This window comes from Danio rerio, chromosome 8 (assembly GCF_052040795.2).
Source record: "Danio rerio strain M-AB ecotype USA chromosome 8, GRCz13ab, whole genome shotgun sequence".
Classification (NCBI taxonomy): domain Eukaryota; kingdom Metazoa; phylum Chordata; class Actinopteri; order Cypriniformes; family Danionidae; genus Danio; species Danio rerio.
In genome coordinates, this window is record NC_141028.1 from 47,829,089 (window position 1) to 47,850,705 (window position 21,617).

At 36.0% G+C, this 21,617-nt stretch overlaps 1 protein-coding gene across 1 annotated transcript in view; it reads right to left on the bottom strand.

Annotated features, from left to right (window-relative positions):
* Nucleotides 1–21,617, bottom strand: part of gfra2a (GDNF family receptor alpha 2a) — a 198,718-nt gene that overhangs the window by 63,282 nt on the left and 113,819 nt on the right. The window contains 1 exon segment of the mRNA NM_001017996.1: nt 13,138–13,543. Coding sequence (NP_001017996.1) covers nt 13,138–13,543 — 406 coding nt within the window.

Below are 21,617 nucleotides of genomic sequence, written 5' to 3' on the forward strand. Positions count from 1 at the left end.
ACATGTAATGAAAATGGCAGGCCTGAAATGCTTTCAATCATAACAGCAAAAGCGCAGAAGCTACAACAACATTCATCTTAAAAGTAGATCTCAGAATCCATTAGAAGTGAAGATACTGAAACATCTGATCTGACAGAATGACTTAAGCATGATCAAACTGGTCTGGTTTGCTGGTTCTAAAGGATACTTTTTTATTCTGTCAGGCTGGGAATAAGCTGACTTCTTAGTTAAATAAACTGACAACCAGCTAGATCCGTTTAAACCAGTTCATACCAGAAATCTTAACTGGTTCAGGCTGTTTTTTTCTTTTACAACAGGGTTGTGTGACTGTTTTACAGACCATTTGGTGTGAAATGTACAACTGTTTTGCTTCTTAAAAATCAATTAAAAAGTCATCATATTACACTTGAGGATAATAACAGTAACATTAATCACAAAAATGACAGCATAACCAAAGAATAATACAATGATCTCAATTGACATACCACATGCAACTCCATTTGCACTTATACAAATATAATTATTATAATATGGCCTCATTTTTAAGCACTAATGCTTATTTACACCAAGAATGAAAATTACAATCTAAATACATTTCATTTTAAAACTCTCTAGCACTATTTATCCTGGCCAAAAAAATAAGCATTTTGTTGTAATGCATATTTACAATTATTAATTTTTTTATTTTTTGTAAAAGTAACACAATATATTAATTCCAGTACTTCAATATTGTGTAGTTCAAAAACATTATAGTATTTACTATAAGCTACTAAAGTATTTTTTGTAGCCCTTTATGGATACACTTGGGCACAATTGCTGGACAAACTATAAGTTAATTTAAAACCAACTCAACTAACAAACTAAACAGCTTAAACAAAAGGACAGAATTAGAATTATCGTTATTGTATCTTAACATGTACTACTCGAGGTGTGGTCATGAGGAATCTTGCTTCAGAAATAACTCCCCTCCCTTAGTCATCTTTCCCTTAAGCTAGTTTCTGTTAGCTTAATTGATTGGCGACATCACTGACAAGAGCGAGAGGTGGCAGTAACGCACCAAAAAGTTTGTCTTTGAATATCATAAAACAAGAAGAAGAAGAAATCATATGGATTTACTTTCATTGGCTAGACACTGGTCTCAAAGCACCGTAAATGTCAATGCCATCACTATAGATCTGCGATCAGTAAATGTAGCTTGTGGGGACATTACTGCGCTACTTCCCAAAAAAAAAATATTTAGAAAGTAGTGACACTACCGCCACGCTAATGAAAAATGTAGTTAAGCTAGTAGTGTCACTACTTGTAGCAACGTTACTGCCCAACACTGTTAATTAGTTAGAAAGTAATTGCTTTTAACAGGTAAAGTTATTATATATAAGCATAGATAACCTGAAGTTATATACAGTAAATAGGTGATGTCATTGTGTACATGTTCGATGACGTCTATTAAGTGTATAAGTAAACAAATCCCCACACTTCCTGACTTTCTAGTCACACTCAACCCTCACTGCATGTTTGTCTACATGTTTTGTTGCAGGAGAGATCTTTTTGGGCAGTTTGTTTTGTCAGGTTTGTTGGAACAGAATTAAGCCTGATTTATACTTCTGTGTGTGATCGCTGTACCCCAAAGTACACACCATGCACAGCCAATACCGCTGTGAGCATTTATACTTCTGCTTTCTGTGTGTGCTGCTCTGGCAATAACACTTCCGAAATGCTGATAGGCAGTGTAGTTTCTAAGTTCCATCATGTCCAGTTTCTTTGCCAGTGTTTTAGGTATATGCTGGAAATGTTTGCATTGCTTCTGTAGAAGTATAGCTCAAACTTACACTCATTCAAGGAAGAAAGAGGTGGTATTTATCCACCTGAAGATTCTCTATGTGATGTAACATTTAAATAAAATGTAAAAACATACTTGTTTTCTTTTCCTTTTTATTTAATTGTTTTAACTAATTGTTTTGTTTTTCTTTTGTTGTTCGAGCAAATTAGAATGCAAAAGTCATAATTTTGGTACTCTCCCATTCACTGCTTTCTAAGTTTACAGCTATGACGACTTCCGCTGCTGAGAAAAATGTAAATGCGAAAAGGGTCCATCAGCAGTTTTGTACAAAAAAAAAAAAAAACGTCAACTATTAAATGTAGCCTCATCTTGTAAAAGTATTCCATAGCCTCAGAGGAATATGAGCATGCAAATAAAATTATATTCAGTTCTGCCTTGTTCCGGCATAAATTAATCTCTGAAAGAAGACCAAGGGGAAGGAAGAAAAGGGAAAGGGACCAGAAAATGTTGAAGCCACTATTCAAACCCACTTCTGATTGTCCTTGCCAAGGCCTAAAGCCATTGACCCCGGGTGACATTTGAACGGGTGGACATACTGACATTGAATAAGTCTATTGAGTCTGACCCAAACTCTGTTAAACCAGTGGGGTCGTCGGGCCGCCGACTGTGGCTTTAAATAGCCACGACCTGTATGAGCCCGCAGTGTCATTCATTACCCAGTTCATCATGTATTCCTCTGCTCAGACAATGCCATCCCTCACAGCCGCCAATGAGAGATGATGTGAGGCCAATTTTCACTGCAATGGATTCAAGCTATGAGGCAGGACGGATGCGGGAATGTGGAGACGGATGGGAAAGCGGGCTTATTGTTAGTCAGCCCGGTATACAGTCGAAGCACTGGATTAAGCTAACTGTGACATTCATGTTTAATAACACCAGCCCAAACAGCGATCTGTCATTCAGGATGGGCGAATTGATGAAAACGGGAAATGGGATTGCTGAAGAAATCATATGTGAAATTTTGTGTGTGGAAAGACGCTTTCACTAACCGAGAGCACCGGGAGCACCCGGACGAAACCTATGCGAACAGGAGGAGAATATGCAAACTCCACATAGAAACACCAACTGAACCAGCAGAAGCTTAAACCACAGCGACCTTCTTGCTGTGAGCCCCTATATTATATTATATTATTTAATATTATATTATATTATATTATATTATATTATATTATATTATATTATATTATATTATATTATATAAAGTATAATATAATATAATATAATATAATATAATATAATATAATATAATATAATATAATAGTTTCACACAATATAATGTTTTAAAATGTGTATATAATGAATGTAATATAATTATATGTAATATAATGTTTTAAATACTTCTTCTGAAAAAAATACCAATAATAAAGAAATATCCTTGGAAAGTAGATGAAAAATTAAGTTCTATAATAAAAAAAATAATAACAACAACAAAAACAACAAACAACAACAACTGTAAACCATGATCAAAAGATAATTATATCAAAATTATTTAATGCTGTTCAGTGTTTTACGTTTAAATATATTTGCATCGGTAGCTGGATTGAAAAACACTATTTACCCACATCACATAAATAGTTAACTATATGCGACAAACAAAACATAATTACATTTCTAACAATAATTGTATACATTATGACACTGTTATACATTGTTTCTTTTCAATATATTAAAGTAAGAAAAAATAAAAACACTGTTGAAATCTACTATTTCTCTTACTTTTATGCTATTCAGGAGCCATGTGCACTCACTGACAGATAAAATCTGCTTCTCTCTCTTTCAACTTTAAAGCACACATGAATGTCAACACATTTAGACACCCCAGTTTATTTTTCCCCCAATTTATGTTTAACTCTTTATAAAATAGCCTATATAGCCTAATGACATCATCAAATTAATACAATTTACAGCAAACGAAAAATAAATTACAGAAAAGGGAATAAACAGACAAGATCTCTAAAAACTACAATAATTTAGCCAGTTTAGACCAGTCATTTTTTTCTTTTCGAGTATATAGTAAAGTTTTTCACAGCAAAAAATGCTTTTCTTACTTAGATTTTTTGTCTTGTTTCTAGTCCAAATATCTAAAAGTTCCTAAATCAAGAAGAATTTTCTAAACAAGCAAAACATATTGCCTTGTTTTGAGAAATATTATGCCAATATTAAGTCAGTTTTTCCTTAAAACAAGCAAAATAATCTGCCAATGGGGTAAGCAAAATAATCTTATGTCAAAAGAAAAAAGCAAGATTAATTTATAGTTGGGCGGCCATTAATATACCTGGGCAGCCCGCCCAAGTAAAGTCTGTGTGTGAGAAGCACTGCTGTAGAATAGCTTAATGTATTTTATTTAAGTTATTTTACTTTTTAAATTATGAATTTATATTAAAAAAAAATGTGTTTAATGAATTTAGCATTTTCTACAATTTTAATCAATGCTCGACTATGTGGCATTTTTTTTCCCTTTTATTAACATAAATGTATTACTTTTAAAATCCAGACATTTTACACTGTAATTAATATTCACACATACATTTGGCAGCCGTACAAGGTTTGCGTGGCAGTGTGAAAAAGTAAATCATGTCGCGATTCATCGATCCTGCACACGACAACCAGCTATAAGAGGAAAGTAATGCCTTTTCGACTACATTATCTGTCTTTCCATTTCACAGAAACACAAACACCCACATAAACACCTCCGCAGACGTGCCTCCACACAAAACCCAGAGAAATAAAGAGATTTATGTCCATCCTAAACCATCACACAATACACCGTACAACTGCAGATCTACAGCACACAAGAACAAACCACTGCTTTAAACCCTCTATTAATGCTGCTTCATATCTCCAGTTTACTCAGTATGGCTGATCTCTCCTTAAAAGAGCTTCATATCAAGTCGAAAAATCAGCAGTGCAGATGATTCCCAGATTGAGCACTTCAACTGTGCATTCACTCATTTAAAAGCAACAACAGGAACACTGTGTTCTGTGCTATGGATAACATGTGCATGTTTGTCCATGTAACATTATTAGTTTGCAATCAATTGTGGGAGATTTCATGTCTGTGATTTCAATGGCAAACCATTGAAAAAAAAAGAAAAAAAAAAAAAGGACCTGGTAACCAGTAAGTGTCCTTAAGATATACAGTGAATACCAGTAAATTCACTTTCCCAGAATTCCCTGCATGACAATTAAATTTTATGCTTTTAAGTTGACATTACTATAGATCGTTTTATTTATTTATTTTTGCTCATAATTATGTGCAATATACTTGCATTATTTTAGTTTTGTGTGTTACAATCAGTGTTGGACTCGTAAAAAAAAAAAAAGTAGTCATAGTTACTTCTTACAAATACAACCCCAAATCAGAAAAAAAAAACGCAAATAAAAAAAGAAATTATTCATTTTTAAATTTACTTTGACTTGTATTTCATTGTATTTCATCATAATTTTATTTATTTATTTGTTTTAATAAATCTTTATTTTAATAAAATTTTTTAATAAATCTTGCGGCACATTAAAAAAGAAAAAATGGAACATTAAAGCATTTATCACTTTTTAATGTTGCCATTCCTTTTCACAACATTTAAAAAGACATTTAGGGACAGAAAACACAAAGTGATAAAGTGTGTCAGGAGGTATTTTGTCCCATTCCTTCTGCAAACAAGTCTTAATGTGGGCAACAGTATGCAGTCTTTTTTGTTGCATTTTGCGCTTTGAAATGTGTCACACATTCTCTATGGGAAACAGGTTGGGACTGCTGGCAGGCCAGTAAAGTACCTGTATGCTCTTCCTCTGTAGCCAGGACTTTGTAATGTGTGCAGAATGTGGCTTTGTATTTAAAACTTTGCATTTCATTATTGGTGCTATACCAGGGCACTGACACAACCCTATACCATGACAGGCCCTCGCTTTTGGACTTGTTGCTGGTACGAGTCTGGATGATAAGGTCTTAAGAGCAACGAATGAATCTCATTTATTTAGATTTTGTTTGTTTAATTACATTACATAAGAGGTGTCACTTTAAAAATGCACACATCTAGCATTATAATGAAAGCATTCGATTGCTTTTCTAACTTGTTATGCTCATTTAGAACAAAATTAGTTGTGTAAAAAAAAAACCCACCAAGATCGACATTTTTAAATATTATTATTATTGTTATTATTTACTATATGACTGTTTAAACACGCACCCAAAACCCAGACTTTTGCTCTGCTTCAAATCGCGTGTACAGAATCTGTTTGGGAAACAGCATCTATTTATCAATACGGAGCGCGTCAGCTGACAGTCATGAACCATTATATGACTGTTTTGAGGATTGCATAGGAGGGGCGGTGGAACCTGTAATGAAAATAAATTTTCAAAGTGTTTTCATGTCTAAAAAAAGCAAAAGCACAAAACAGACTCACACTTAAAAGCAAGGGGCGGTCCCTGGTGGTTCGACAGTATGGGTTGCGTATAGAGAGGATCAGCTCTGTAATGTTTATTTGCCACCCTTCAGAAAAGGACTGAAAATATGGGTAAAATACGGGAAAATACCTTTACGGGATGATAGCGGGATAGAACTGTAAAATACGGGAGAATCCCGGGAAAAACGGGATTGTTGACAGGTATGAATTTATTTGTTTAACTAACCTATCAGTCTACCGAAAGCCACGTTAAACCAAATTCTCCTAGGCTGTGAAAGCCATTAGCTTTGTATCAAATGGAATGAATAGATTTCTTTCAGATGCAGTATTTAAACACTTTAGCTGTTGAGAGTGTGTGGCTATTTCTGCTACATGGTGGAGAATTACGAATAACAGCTCATCTTCCTACATCTTCCAGCACAGCGTGGATTAAACGTCAGGATGTTTCATGGTTTCTGAGACTCAAAGCTAAATCCATGATCGATGCCACTTCCGTAATTTGCATATAATAAGCATGAGCCTTTCAGGTTTGTGAATGATCAGGCTTTCCATTCCTGCAGTGTATCTTCACTTAATGTTAATCAAAATGCATTTAAACCCATGTTATTTAGCATAACTGAGATACCATTGTTGTTTGTTTGTTTGTTTGTTTGACTTAAACAACCAAGGCTTAGGCATCTACTTGGACACCCCTTGGCATCCCCTAGCTAGAGAGATAATTTGAGCTCCCTAGCAACATGCTGTGTAAACTTCCATTCAAAGACTCTAAAGGGTGTATCCTTGGATTGAAGGTCATATAAACATTAGGCCTGAGCCCACATTGGCTGAGGGCATCGAAGCACAAAACTTCTTAACCACACCCTAGCAACAAATAAACATCCTAGTATGGACCAAAATATCTGAGGAATATTTCCAGTACGTTGTTGAATCTATGATACGAAGGATCAAGGCAAGAAGGGGTCCAACCTGGTACTGGTAAAGTGTACCTAATATAGTGGCCTTTGAGTTTATGTGCAAACACAAACCCACAGACACCCGGTTTCTTAACAGCCATTGGCAGAGTAATCCAGCAATGGTCCACTGGTCGGTGTTATAGGAGAAGCTTGTGTTAATAAAACGGTAGGCTGTTAAATCACAAGGAAACAGTAAAAGTGATGTACTAATGTTCAGTTCAGCCTAATTTAACACTGTCTTGTCAATTAAGCAGAAAGTCTCTTGTGCTTTCTAATAGAAGGTTCTTCAAATGTCTGCAATTACTTTCCTGGCAGAGGCTCAAGGCACTAATAGAACATGGTGGACGTTCGTTTCAAAGCAACACTAAATGGATCGGCTATAACTTCACAATACAATGGAAAATTGGTGTTGGTATGCTTAAGCGAACATCAAAATATTTAACTTACATAAAATTTTACAGAGACTTGTGATGTTTTATGGGTGGTGCAGTGGTTGAAGTAACAGATTGGTTCACTTGAAGGTTGCTGCTTCAGCACTGAGCCCTATAAAGCACATCACTTTTAAATGGCCTCAGCTAGACACTCGAAGGAGAGTTTCCTTCTTTGCAACCTATCAGTTCAAAGTAGAACACCTGAAGAATGATGGTGCCTAGAAGAATGTTACCATGTCAAAATATGAGAATCATGTGCATTTATATAGTGCATTTATTGTGTGTGGCCATATACTTAAAGTTTGGATGATGCGACTGCACCCACAGGGCAATGGCACCAGTGCGCTTAGCACACACCAGCTATTGGTGGACTGGAGAGACAGTGATAGAGCCAATTCAGTGGATAATGATGATAGGTAAGGGGCAATGGAGGGTATTTGGCCTGGACACCGGTGTTACACCACTATTCTTTATGCAAAGTAGTGCCATGGGATTTTTAATAACCACAGCAAGTCAGGACCTCAGTTTAACATCTCATCTGAAAGACGCTGCTCACTGCCAGAATAGTGTCCCCATGACTTTTAGCATTAGAACTCGCATAGACAACATGCTGAATGTCGCCTGCTGACCTCACTAACACCACCTCCAACAGCAACCTAGTTTTAGATGTGGTCTCCCATCCAGATACTAACCAAGGTCAACTCTGCTTGGCTTCAGCGAGTTACCGATCTTGGGTTGCAGGGTGATATGGCTGTGGCATTTAAATGTGTTAGCTCTCTATTGCTAAAGGTGCTAGGGGAACGCACTCTTATTTCAATGAATATAACTCTTTACTGAAACTGTTTTGTTGAAATGCTTCAAAGTATATTGTCTCTATTCAATGAGAAATGGATACAAATTTTCAAAAGGTGGCCCCATTTACGTTGCCCACTGTATCTATGTGGATCCATCCATCCCCCATATCTAGTTATCTTCAGTTGCAGTGTTTGTGTTTTCATGGGAGTAAATACTTCTAGTAATTTCACAGCACTTAAAAATTCAACATAGGCTCGTTCTAAAAACATAGCACTATATATGCTCCTGGAGATTGCAAATTATGTAGCCAGAGGTACGTATGGCTGCATTTCATCTTAAATACAAATGCTATGGGACAGTATGACTTCGTACCTTTTCATGCTTACCAGCTGACGGCTTACTTCTTTTGTGCGCGACTGTTACCAATTTATCCAGTTAGCTCACCATGTATGTCGGCAGACTTGGGAGGCAGAAAGGAGTTAACCATGAAGATGTGGTTCGAGTCTGGTTCGAGAGGATAACAGGGTGAGAATGTGGTAAAATCTGAAAACATGGTAAAAATCAGGCAAGGGTTTTTCATTTTTTGAATCGCTTTTTAAAACTGTCAGTTGGGTTTATGGAAGTGGGTGGGCGAGTCAATTGATGCTTTTGAAAACACTATTGGTTGGGTTTAGGGAAGGGGGAGTGTGGGTCAGTCGATCGTTCAGTCAGTCAGTCGACATTTCTGGTCGCCTCTGGTGGATTTACCTGAGAACAACAGGCACAAATGGCACTTGCAAGAGAAATTTCAGATCTCAATAAACATACACAATGGCCTTTGGTGGATTCATGAAAACAAAAACAATGAAACGCAGCTACTGGGACATAATTGGCACTCTCCAGAAATGTATATAGTGGTACGTTTTCAGAATGAGCTTGGGTTGAAAATATGTAACATTGAATAAAGCGAACAAGTAGTGTGAACAACTTTTGGTATGATTATGTGTTGTTTTAACATCCTTTTTGAAGTTTTTGAAGTCTCCTGCATGGAAAAGTGTATTAAAAAAACGTAATTATAAATGCCTCTTTTTGAATTCCACAGAAGGAAAACAAATGTCGGATGAATTTGGAACAGCATTAGAAGACTAACTTAATCACATACATTTTATTTATTTATTTTATTTTTTGCATGAACCAGCCATCCATATAAACTCAAGATTTAAGGGGATTTTCCCTGTAATACTTCTGAGGTTGCTGTTCCATGACGGCATTGTGGGAAAGCTGTGGTTATAAATAAAAATTGAGGAGTTAAAGATTTATGGAAACTGTAATATTTTTATGTTACACTCCTCTTAGGATGAATCATTTGTTTTGTAGCCGCAGTAAGTGGTTTCAGATAAAAGCATCAGCTAAATGAATACTAAATGTCAGTTTATTTAGGGACTTCAAGAGATAGTTCTCCCCAAAAATGAAAACTGTGTCATCATTTCCTCACGCTCAAACCATCATAAGTTTCTTTCTGCTGTTGAACACAAAATAATATACTTTGAAGAATCCTGTAAACCAGTAGCCATTAACATCAAAACCAGCTATTTTATTTTTAATTCAATGCTTACTGGTGTACGACATACATCAACACATCTTTTGTGTTAAAAAAAGTTATAAGTTAAATTATATATATATATATATATATATATATATATATATATATATATATATATATATATATATATATATATATATATATATATTATTTTTAAACCACACTTTAATGAACTAAACTTTAACTCTGAAAACTGGACTGGCTGCTTTGACAGAGTTTACATTATAAAAGCACTATAAAAATAAGTATGAATTGAATTGAATTTGAAGTGATCTTTTACAAAACCATGGTGTTCACTCCAGTTTCTGGACTTGCTACATACAAGACATCAGCATTTTAATGATTTGTAAAAGGACAAACATGAGACTAGACATGAATATAAACATTACAAGCATGATTATAAGTAGTATTCCAGCATGTTGTGAGCACATATGCAATCCAGGACCACAAAACCATCATAAAGATTTTTCTTTTTTCTTTTTTTTTCTTATTTTTTTTTCTTAATTCTTCAATATGATTTTTTATTAATCATATGTGTATTTTTTTTTAAATAAATTAGCTTTCCATTGATTTATGGTTTGCTAGAATAAAACAATATTTGGTCGAGTTACAACTATTTGAAAATGTCTAAACTCTGAAGGTTAAAAAAAATTAAATATTGAGAAAATCATAGCATTTTTTTTTCATCAGCAGCACAGAGCAACAGTTCCCTTATGCCTAGTTCAGACTGCGTGATTTTAGCCCCGATTTTGGCTCGCCGACAGGTTTTGAGAAATCGCCGACAAATGCCTGAAATCACAGGCAAATCGCTGCTCGTGCCATGAGTGACAATCACACAGTATGAACTATCAAAGAGGTGATCTGAGAGAATCGCCGATGAGTCATCGATGCCTGTGAGATATTTGGCATGCTAAATATCTGGAGCTGTCGGCGATTCAAATCATGCCGTGTCAATTGAGTTTTGACTGAAAATAACATCATTGATCGCCTACAGCCAATAAGAGAGCAGCTTTCACTTGTGTGTGCGTGTGTGTATACCTGCTGCAGGCTAGCGGGAGGCTGGGGGAGAAGTTAAAAGCGCTCTTTTTTGGTTTATTTGGACCCACGAAATGGAGGAAAAACTAGTGGAGGTTTGACAGGACTCAGGAGCAACCGTCTCTGTTTGACATTTCATGCAGAAAGAAATTAGTTTATTATTAACGTTGAGGAGAAATGGCTAATTCCCTTTAAACCCAGGTGAGCAAACATGTACATGTTCTATGCCATTAAAGGCTTCTTTCTTATTATGTAGTAGTTAATAACAAAAGATATACTACATGTTTTTGGCTGTGAGACGTAGTTTGGACGAAGTTGTCGGCGATTCTCCCTATAGTAAAGTCATGCAATGTGAATGTCCATGTCGCCGAACCATCTTGCAGTGTAAACAAAGCACGACGAAACGCAAGCCCAGATAGTCATGCAGTGTAAAAACATCTGTGACACGACTAGTTTGAAAATCATGCAGTCTGAACTCGGCATTAGAAACAATGCAACAACCGTCAAACTGCAGAATGATTCCGCAAAACTTTTGCGTAGATTGTTTGTGAATTATGGCTCTGTGTACAGTCGTAAAAGTTGCTGCATCTGAAAACATCTTTTTTTAATCTTTTAAATCGTCAATAATCTTTTGCCAAAGTCCCTTTAAGACAAGTCTTTTTACTCTGCGGCCATCTTTGAAATGCCTCTCAGGCAGTATGCTCCAGCATTTTGTCTCAATGGTGAAATATAAACAAAACTGAAGCTTACAATTACATAACATATTTGGAACCACCAATAAAACGAAGCAACAACTGTCTCATAAGTTTCGCTTCTAAATGTCTAAATCAAACAAAATCTGCATATTTTCAGGGTGCCAAAGCTAATGCACACTCAAAAGAAAACAGATCACAACACCAACCTCATTTATGGCCATTTTTAAAATGATTATCCTCTTAATAACGCCTTATCCGATCACACTGCTCTTCTGAAGTAATTCACAACTTGGTCTTGATGGTGAATCTCCTCCAGAAATGACAGTGACTTTGTTTACAAGTTTGTGGGCATTTGAGTAGCTGCTATGATGTAATGTGTGTTTGACAGGACGGACTGTACATCGCTTTCGTCTCATACAGATTACAAAACCGAAAAAAAAAAAAAAAGCTTTGTTTTTAGGTGCACTTGGTTAATTTAAAAGCACAGATTCCAGGCTTTATGTGAATATATTTCTTATGTCTGTGAAGCAAGTATTCGCTTCCAGTGCACTTGTTGACCACCAACAAGTTTTCCTTGGAGAAACATCAGTCAATGAAATCGATGATTGACTCCTGTAGTAGTAGGCGGGGCTTCATTCGCCATACTGACTGTTACACTTTTCCCCATTTAAAGTAATATGAGTGACATGTCTCGTGTATTGTATAGTCTTTGCTTTTCTGTAGATTATCAGTAAGGTATTGCTCTGTGTATAATGTTAGACTTTGCCATACTTTTAATTATTTACTGCTTAAAATACCCAGTAAAATACCACATACATTCATTACGGTTTACTACTGTAGTAAACACTGCATTGTGGGTCATTTTTATTATAACAGTAAGTTCCCGCGCTGTTAGGAATTTGTGGTATTCTACTGTAAATAAAGTATTTAAGTACTGCCACTGTAGTTGAAGACAAAAATGTGACAGTTGATGAAAATATTAGTCAATTGTTTGGAATGTATTAAATTCAGTATTTAATACTAAAAATACAAGTTTTGTACTTCTAGTGTAAAATGTGAATAAATTACAGTAAAACTACTGTAAAAATTGTCATACTGTAAAATTAAAATGTAATAAAGAGCATTGCAGTAGGTCCCTACTGATATTAAACCCATTTACAAGTAAGTTATTGACCTAAATAAATACAATTGAATGTCTAACAGTGTAGTAAATGCTGAAAGCAGCTCCTGAAGATTTACAACTCATTACAGAGCCAGTTTCACTGCTAAAATGCACATGAATATCATTTTTAAATAATAACCCAGAACTTCCTCATTATGATAGAACATTTGGACTCATAAACTGTGATGTCAGATGTAATAACCTTACATCTTTCATCATAAAGCACATTGAGTCTCTTACCTGCAGTGCACATCGAGGCGGCAGGTGTTGCGCAGTTGCAGGCAGTTTGGCTTGTTCTTGTCTTGGTAGGAGCATGAAGGAACGATGGTCTGCCTCCTCCTCTCAGCACAGGCCTGATCTTTGCAGGCACAGAAAAGCAGGCCGTAGCTGTACTGCGTGTCGACTCGCTCGAAGAACTGCCGCAGGGCTTTATGGCAGCGCTTTCGGTTACAGCCTTCCTGTGTCTGCGTCTGTGAGGGCTGCTGGCCTTGTGTCTGTGCACGTGTGCAGGTGGAGATGTAGTTGGAGCGCTGACGCTTGCAGTTTTCATTCAGGTTGCAGGCTTTGGTAGCATCCAGACAGGGGTTGCAAGGGCGGCTCGGGTCAGTGCAGTGTGGCTGGCCTTTACTGGTGCCTGAATGCATGCCTGCAAGGGGACACAGGACAGATGAGTTTATGAGAGCAAATTAACCCTTGAGTGTTGTTAGGGATGTTTTCATCCACTCTAGTGTAAGTCTTGATTTGGCCACAAGTTACTCTGTAGAATGATGAATGGAATGATTTTTGGTGGCAAATCTTATTTTGACACATTTTAGGAAATGCTTTGAACTTTTTCAAAATTGAACAATATACTTTGGGCAAATTTCCTACTGTTTCATTATGTCCGTGGCTGTGTTTGCCCCATTGACTTCCATCATAATTACATTTTTGATTGCAAAGCAATGACACCATATAATTCAGCATTTTTAAATGTTACTGGTTTTCCCAGTTGAGAAGAGGTACAATTTAATTTTTTTACTGTTGATCACCAGTTGCAGTGCAAAAAAGAAGCTTACCATAGTTTTGGCTTACTACTATATATACTATATGGAGTGTAGTGTGTGTGTCATGCGTGGGTGCTTGCATGTGTATGGAGTCAATCTAGGGCCATGTATACCAGGGTTAAGCAATAAGGAATGCCCTATGGACCGGGGCCAGCGCGAGAGATGCTTGGGAAAGTGGACAGAATCATTACTGGCCCAATCGGGACAGTGCTGCCTTGCCTCTAATGTTTAATTTGCCTGCGACTATTTGTCAATTGCATGCATTTTAAATTTGTTCTTTTAAGTCTTTACATGTACATTCTCTGTTATGTTGCAAACATCATATTGCTTTTCGGTTTCTCTTATCTGATTTGATGTTTTGGGCATGCAATTATTATTTTTTTTTTCCCGTAACCTGGTAACAAACAGTACCTTGAAGTGATAGCAACATGAAATTTTAAAGGTAAACGAAAATTTCTGTTTCTGACGTCTTAGAAGCAGACATTTACATGGGAACAACACAAGTAATAAATATATACTGATGTTTTGCACAATTTGCTGTGAGTTTGGCAAGTCAGCCACCTTTTGTTAAATAATTTTGAACTGCAATAAAATACCTGCATATTTTTCATATGGCTTTTTGTTTGCAGAACACTTTATATTTTGCATATATATATATATATATATATATATATATATATATATATATATATATATATATATATATATATATATATATATATATATATATATTTAATATTTGTAAAAAAAAATAAATTATAGATTTACTGACATTGTTTTTGACACATTATTTAATATATGTGACTAAAAATAGCTAATTAACTTCTCTCTTTTTTTTCTTTCTTGAAAATTTTGCCAAATCAAGTAAAAATCGAAATCATTTTCAGTTAACCCTTGTAAACACTTGCAAAATAAAAGAAAATTTTGCAAACAAAAAATAAAGTATTGAGCAAAATTAAATAAATAAAAGCAAATCTCCAAAAATTGCAAAGCAAAAATTAATTTTTGACAAATAAAACTAAATTTTGCTATCAAAAATAAAGAACTGCAAAGGGAAAATTAAGTCTTAAAAAATAAGAATGAAATTTGCAAACAAAAAAAAGAATGTGGGGGCCCTGATTTGACAAGGGAACTTGGGTGTTTACGGCAGGCCAAGACCTGCCTCCATTTATGCAACGTCATCACCTGGAGACACAGTTTCACTGAGGTAGTTTTACAGCCCAGTAGGTCCGGGCCTGCCGTAAATGCTTAAGATCCCTTGTCCGCCCCCTTGTCAAATCAAGGCCACAAATTGAAGTGCAAAGTGACGACTGCATCGCAAACTCATGGCTGACTAAAAAGCTAATCAAAATGAGCATTGCAATTGACTGGACAGTTTTATTTTAAGTTATTTTTTTGTTGTTGTCAAATGTAATTTTTATTTCTCAAAACTTAATTTTCCCTTTGCAGTTATTTTTCTGGCAAAAAAAAAAAAAAAAAAAAAAAGCTTTATTGCATTTTTTGAGGATTTGTATTTATTTATTTATTCATTAGGGACCGAGCACCGAAACGGTGCGTAGGCCCTATTGGAATTGCTCCGTTTATTATTATTCTTCTTCTTCTTCTTCTTCTTCTTCTTCTTCTTCTTCCGCGGAATGAATCGCGGTTTTGAGGGGCTAAACATGCCCGAAAACTCACGCAACTTTGCACACGCCTCAGAAGTGGCGAAAATTTACGTTTGTTATGGGCTTCGGAAGTGGGCGTGGCAAAATGACTCGACAGCGCCACCTAGAAAAATTAAACGGACGAGCCCCCGATCCACGAATCACGCACATGCAAGAAAATTAGCACATACCTCAAACATGCCAAAACATACGAAAAAGTCTCTTGGAGCCATATCTCAAACCCAACAGGAAGTCGGATATTTTTAACTTCCTGCGGCGAAAAAGTGGCGTTTCCAGGCGTTGTATTTTAACGAACTCCTCCTAGGGATTTTATCCGATCGACACCAAAATTGGGTTTTGTCATCTAAAGGCCTTGGCGATGTTAAATTGCGAAGCTTTAGAGTTTTCATCGATGGGCGTGTCCGTGGCGGCCTCGCAAACTTTGACGATTCGCCACAAAAGAGGAAGTCGTTATAACTCAGGCATGCATTATCCGATCTGCCTCAAAATTCACACGCTTGATAAGCGTCCTGACCTGAACACGTTTACATGCCAATATCCAGATATAGTTATAGCGCCACCTGCTGGCCACAGGAAATGACATGATTTACGGAGTTACAAACTCCTCCCACAAATTTTATCGTATCAACACCAAAATTGAGTGGTGTTATCTGAAAGCTCTAGCGATGATATATTGTGAAGATCTAGAGTTTTCGCAGAGGGGCGTGTCCATGGTGGTATGACAAACCTCAACGCTTCGCCATGGAACAGGAAGTCCTTATAACACAACCACACAATGTCCGATCAGCCTGAAACTTCACATGGTTGATAAACGTCATCTCTTGAACACATCCACATAACAATATTGAAGTGGGCGTGGCAAAATGACTCGACAGCGCCACCTAGAAAAATTAAACGGACGAGCCCCCGATCTACGAATCACGCACATGCACAAAAATTGGCACACACCTCAAACATGGCAAAAAATATGAAAAAGTCTCTTGGAGCCATATCTCAAACCCAACAGGAAGTCGGATATTTTTAACTTCCTGTGGCAAAAAAGTGGCGCTTTTGCCATTTTCAGGCGTTGTATTTTAACGAACTCCTCCTAGGGATTTTATCTGATAAACACCAAAATTGGGTTTTGTCATCTTAAAGCCTTGGTGATGTTAAATTGCGAAGCTTTAGAGTTTTCATCGATGGGCGTGTCCGTGGCGGCCTCGCAAACTTTGATTCGCCACAAAACAAGAAGTCTTTATAACTCTGGCATGCAATATTCGATCTGCCTCAAAATTCACACATTTAATAACAGTCCTGACCTGATCAGGTTTACGTGCCGATATCCAGTTACAGTTATAGCGCCACCTGCTGGCCACAGGAAATGACATGTTTGACACTGTAACAAACTCCTCCCACAAACTTTCCCGTATCAGCACCAAAATAGAGTGGTGTCATCTGAAAGCTCTAGCGATGATATATTGTAAAGATCTAGAGTTTTTGCAGAGGGGCGTGTCTGTGGTGGCATGACAAACCTCAACGCTTCGCCATGGAACAGGAATTTCTTATAACTCAACCACACAATGTCTGATCTGCCTGAAACTTCACATGATTGATAAAAGTCCTCTCCTGAACACATCTACATAACAATACTGAGTCAGTCATAGCGCCACCTGCTGGCAGAATGTAGTTTGTCTTAAAACACAATCTCCACACAATCTCTGATCTGCCTGAAACTTCACATGGTTGATAAAAGTCCGCTCCTGAACACATCCACATAACAATATTGAGTCAGTCATAACGCCACCTGCTGGCAGAAGGTAGTTTGGCTTATAAGTCAGCCACACAATGTCCCATGTGCCTGAAACTTCACATGGTTGATAAGATTCCTCTCTGGAAGACATCTACATGCCAATCTTAAGTCACAGTTATAGCGCCACCTGCTGACAGGAGTTTGGCATAAATCTGTGATTTTCTTAGATTTTTTTTTATATATCGGCTTAAAATATTATTGTTCGCTGTTCTCTGTCATCGTAAGGTCACCGGGCGGCGGTGAGCCCGGGTGCGAGGTCCCTTTCATCGCTGCTTGCAGCTTTAATTTATTTATTATTGCCCAATACTTTTTTTTGTTTTTTTTTTGTTTGCAAAACTTAATTTTATTTTGCAAGTATATATGGCCCTAGATTGACTCCATACATGTGTGTGAGAGAAACATTGCATCTCTGAGAACATTAAAATAAGCAGCTCAGCAACACAGACAGACACACTAATCTGCTGTTTTACTTCATAGAACTCCATATAAAGATATAAACATGTTTTGCACAGCCCTATCTACAAGGTTAATGCTGCAAACTGAAAATCAACAGTAAAACAAACTCTTCCCAATATACAAAAATAAGTCTTATTTACAGTTCTTGACAGATGAATAGGACAAACCCCAGTACAACAATGAATTCCTATATCTGAGTTGGTGTCCTCACTAGCTACTGTATGTTTCCATCCAAAGATGCATATTAGCCTTCTGCGCAAAATGGTAATATTGCATAAAACACTTGCAAATAAAGCACTGTTGCCATCTTGTTTTTCATCATGTTTCTATGAGTCAAAAAGAAAAAAAAATCATATACATTAAAACTGGTGCCAAATATCAAAAATAAAAATGGGAATCGGTGTGTGTACGAGAAGCCACTGTAGGCCTTTTTTTTATATAATCTTTGGGAGCTCTTCATAAGCAGAGCCACACAGTTCTGGAAGTAATAATAGCAAAACACTTTGATGACGAACTTAGCTAAGAGACTTTGGAATGACCAAAACACAATCCCATCACATGACTTTTTGATGCACATTATGGAATTTATTTAGTGAATGCGTCTCCATCGTAGTTTATGCACATTTTTTGTTCTTACGGTATAAAAAGTTTATCCTACTCAAGTGTGTGCATACATTTTTATGCGCATTTTCAAAATTGATTTGCATCTTAGCATTTCCATCATGCGATTTTTTTTTAATGTCACATTCCAAAATGCACATAAAAAGTAGGTTGATGGAAGCATAGCTACTGAGCTGCAGAAAAAAAAATACACACACACACACACACACACGCACACGCACACACACACACACACATACTTGTTTTTGTGCATTGTGGGGGTCACCTGTCACGGTGGTTACGTAATGGGGACCGCCCTTTCTGATGATGTTAGAGACATAAAAAAAATAGTTTGCCACACAAAAACACAAACTATTTCATGAAATCACTTCAGATTTTGGATATTCCGCAAATTTTTTTTTAGACCTGACACAGTGGTCACTTGTGGGGACATTTTAGGTTTTGTGTAGAAGTGGGGTCCGCCACATACACAACCGATTTTTAGACAAAGTGGGGACCAATTCTACACACACATTACTGGTTTTGAGTCAAAGTAAGGACCAGGTCTACACACACATTACCGGTATTGAGTCAAAGTAAGGACCAGGTCTACACACACATTACCGGTATTGAGTCAAAGTAAGGACCAGGTCTACACACACATTACCGGTATTGAGTCAAAGTAAGGACCAGGTCTACACACACATTACCGGTATTGAGTCAAAGTAAGGACCAGGTCTACACACACATTACCGGTATTGAGTCAAAGTAAGGACCAGGTCTACACACACATTACCGGTATTGAGTCAAAGTAAGGACCAGGTCTACACACACATTACCGGTATTGAGTCAAAGTAAGGACCAGGTCTACACACACATTACCGGTATTGAGTCAAAGTAAGGACCAGGTCTACACACACATTACCGGTTTTTAGGCAAAGTGGGGATCAGATCAGCACCCTTACTAATATTAAATTTTAAACCTCAATCAAGTAATTTGACAGTAAACTGCTTTAGAATTTTCATTTGAAGAGCAGGTCAGTTTATAAAAAATGTAATTTGAATACAGAAGGAACCTCAAGATCCAAACAGGAAATGGTCCAGAATAGATTTAATAAATTTTATATTTATTATAAATAATTTCCACAAAACCTTTAAACACAAAAAACAGTAAACACAAAATCCATGAAACTCTCTTGCATGTCTAAAAGCAGTTCTCATTGGGTATAACAAGCTTCCACATAACTCTTCCATGTCTGTATACACATTTAGTTAAGTGCAATAGCAAACAATATTAAACGGTTAGTTCACCTCAAAATGAAGATTCTGTTATTAATTCCTCTCCTTCATATTTTTTCAATCCCTTGCTGTCTAAGGAGGATGAGGAGTTCTTGCACTTCATCTAAGTTATCTTCCTTTGAGTCTGAAGATGAATGAAGTTCTCAGGGGATTAGAGTGAGATGAGGGCAAGTAATTAATAATATAATGTACATTTTTGGGTAAACTCTTAAAATCCACCAGTATGTTCTATTTCTGTTTCGGTCGTATTTTAACTATTTGAAAAAAAAAACATTAAAAATATTTAAAAATGTATTTATAAAGAACTGAACCCCACAAATGCAGAGACCTTCATCATATAACCAAGCCACCAAAACTCCAAATAGACATCATTTGTTAAGCATTAACTCTACATTAATAGTAAGCAGTTTATAAACACAGCTAAATGCTCTATTGTTGACTTATAAGCATGTGTAATGTGCTCAATTTTTGTGTTTTCATACTTTGTTTATAATTCATTTTTCATTACTAAATGAAGTCTTGCATTATTTACAAACTAGTTGTCTAAGAATGGTTGGTGTTTTTTAAGATCATTAAGAATGAGTAAATGATTAAAAAACTATGTGAATGAACATTTATACATTTACTATTCAGGCATATAATCAGGGCAAAAAATAAATAAAAAATACAATCGGTTCACTCTAAGCAGAATTTATATTTTTTCGGTTCTGTTCTTGCGTTGTTTAATAGACAAAATATTCCGAAAACAGTTTTCTAGAAAAAAAAAAAAAAACTTTATTTAATTACAAAGTATTGCAGGGCTCTAGAGTGCTCTGTTTTTTTAATGGTGCAACTAAAAAATCTATACGAGGGGTAAGATTAAATGAATTTTCAATAAGTATCATTAAAGACATATTTATAATATGAACTTGCTTTTGGTTATTGATTGACACGCTGTTTAAAGGTGCTACACACAGCCCCACTCCTTGGTATCGAGCGCAGGCCCGGCGCTACATTTAGATGTTGTATAATATGAAATACCAATTAAATTATGAAAATTGTTATGAAATAGTTTTTCAGTTATGTAGCCTAATAAAAATATTTAGTACACTGCACAGTGCAATTATTATTTAAATGTATTATATCCATTATTATTAATATTAGTAAAATTGACAAAACACAGAACTCTTTTGAACGTTTGCTTTCATTTTGACATGCTAAAGCGCACTTTTACAGTTTTGTAAAGAAACATCCCATTATGCAGCAGCAGTCAAGTTAGGACACTTAAAAATGCCTTTTGCACTTAAAGATGAACGGCCTGCGAAGTCAAGTTTACATTGTTATAAATTAAATAGATATAGCCTAATGTGTAAGTGAATTTGCTGCAGATCCACGTCTCACATGTGCTGTAGGTAGGGTAAATGATAATCTTTTTAAAAAATTTACTTTAGGCTATACTGCTATTTGCTCATGCAAAATTAAACACCAGAAAATATATCGTAGGCCTATATTAAGAGCTAAATTACAGTTAGCATCATAATTAGTTCAATTATGTGCTGTAGGCTATTGGTTGACCAACACCCCCTGTATACAGTTTACCCACTGCAGGTCTACAGTTCTGATGTGTATTTTGAATTACTTGTTTTAAATGACAGTAAGACATGCTATATTTAGTTTTTATTGTAAAATATACATTATAATCCAGTACAAAGTAAAATAATATTTATTAATGGCCTATTGGCAGCGTATAGCCGTTAAGCTTATAGTCTAAGCATGTCATTTTATTATTATTAACATAAATTACAAAGTAGCATCCTTATGATTTTATTTTGTTTCTGTATATTTTTATCAAATGAAAAATGCAATGAGTTATACTTTGGTTTTAATTTT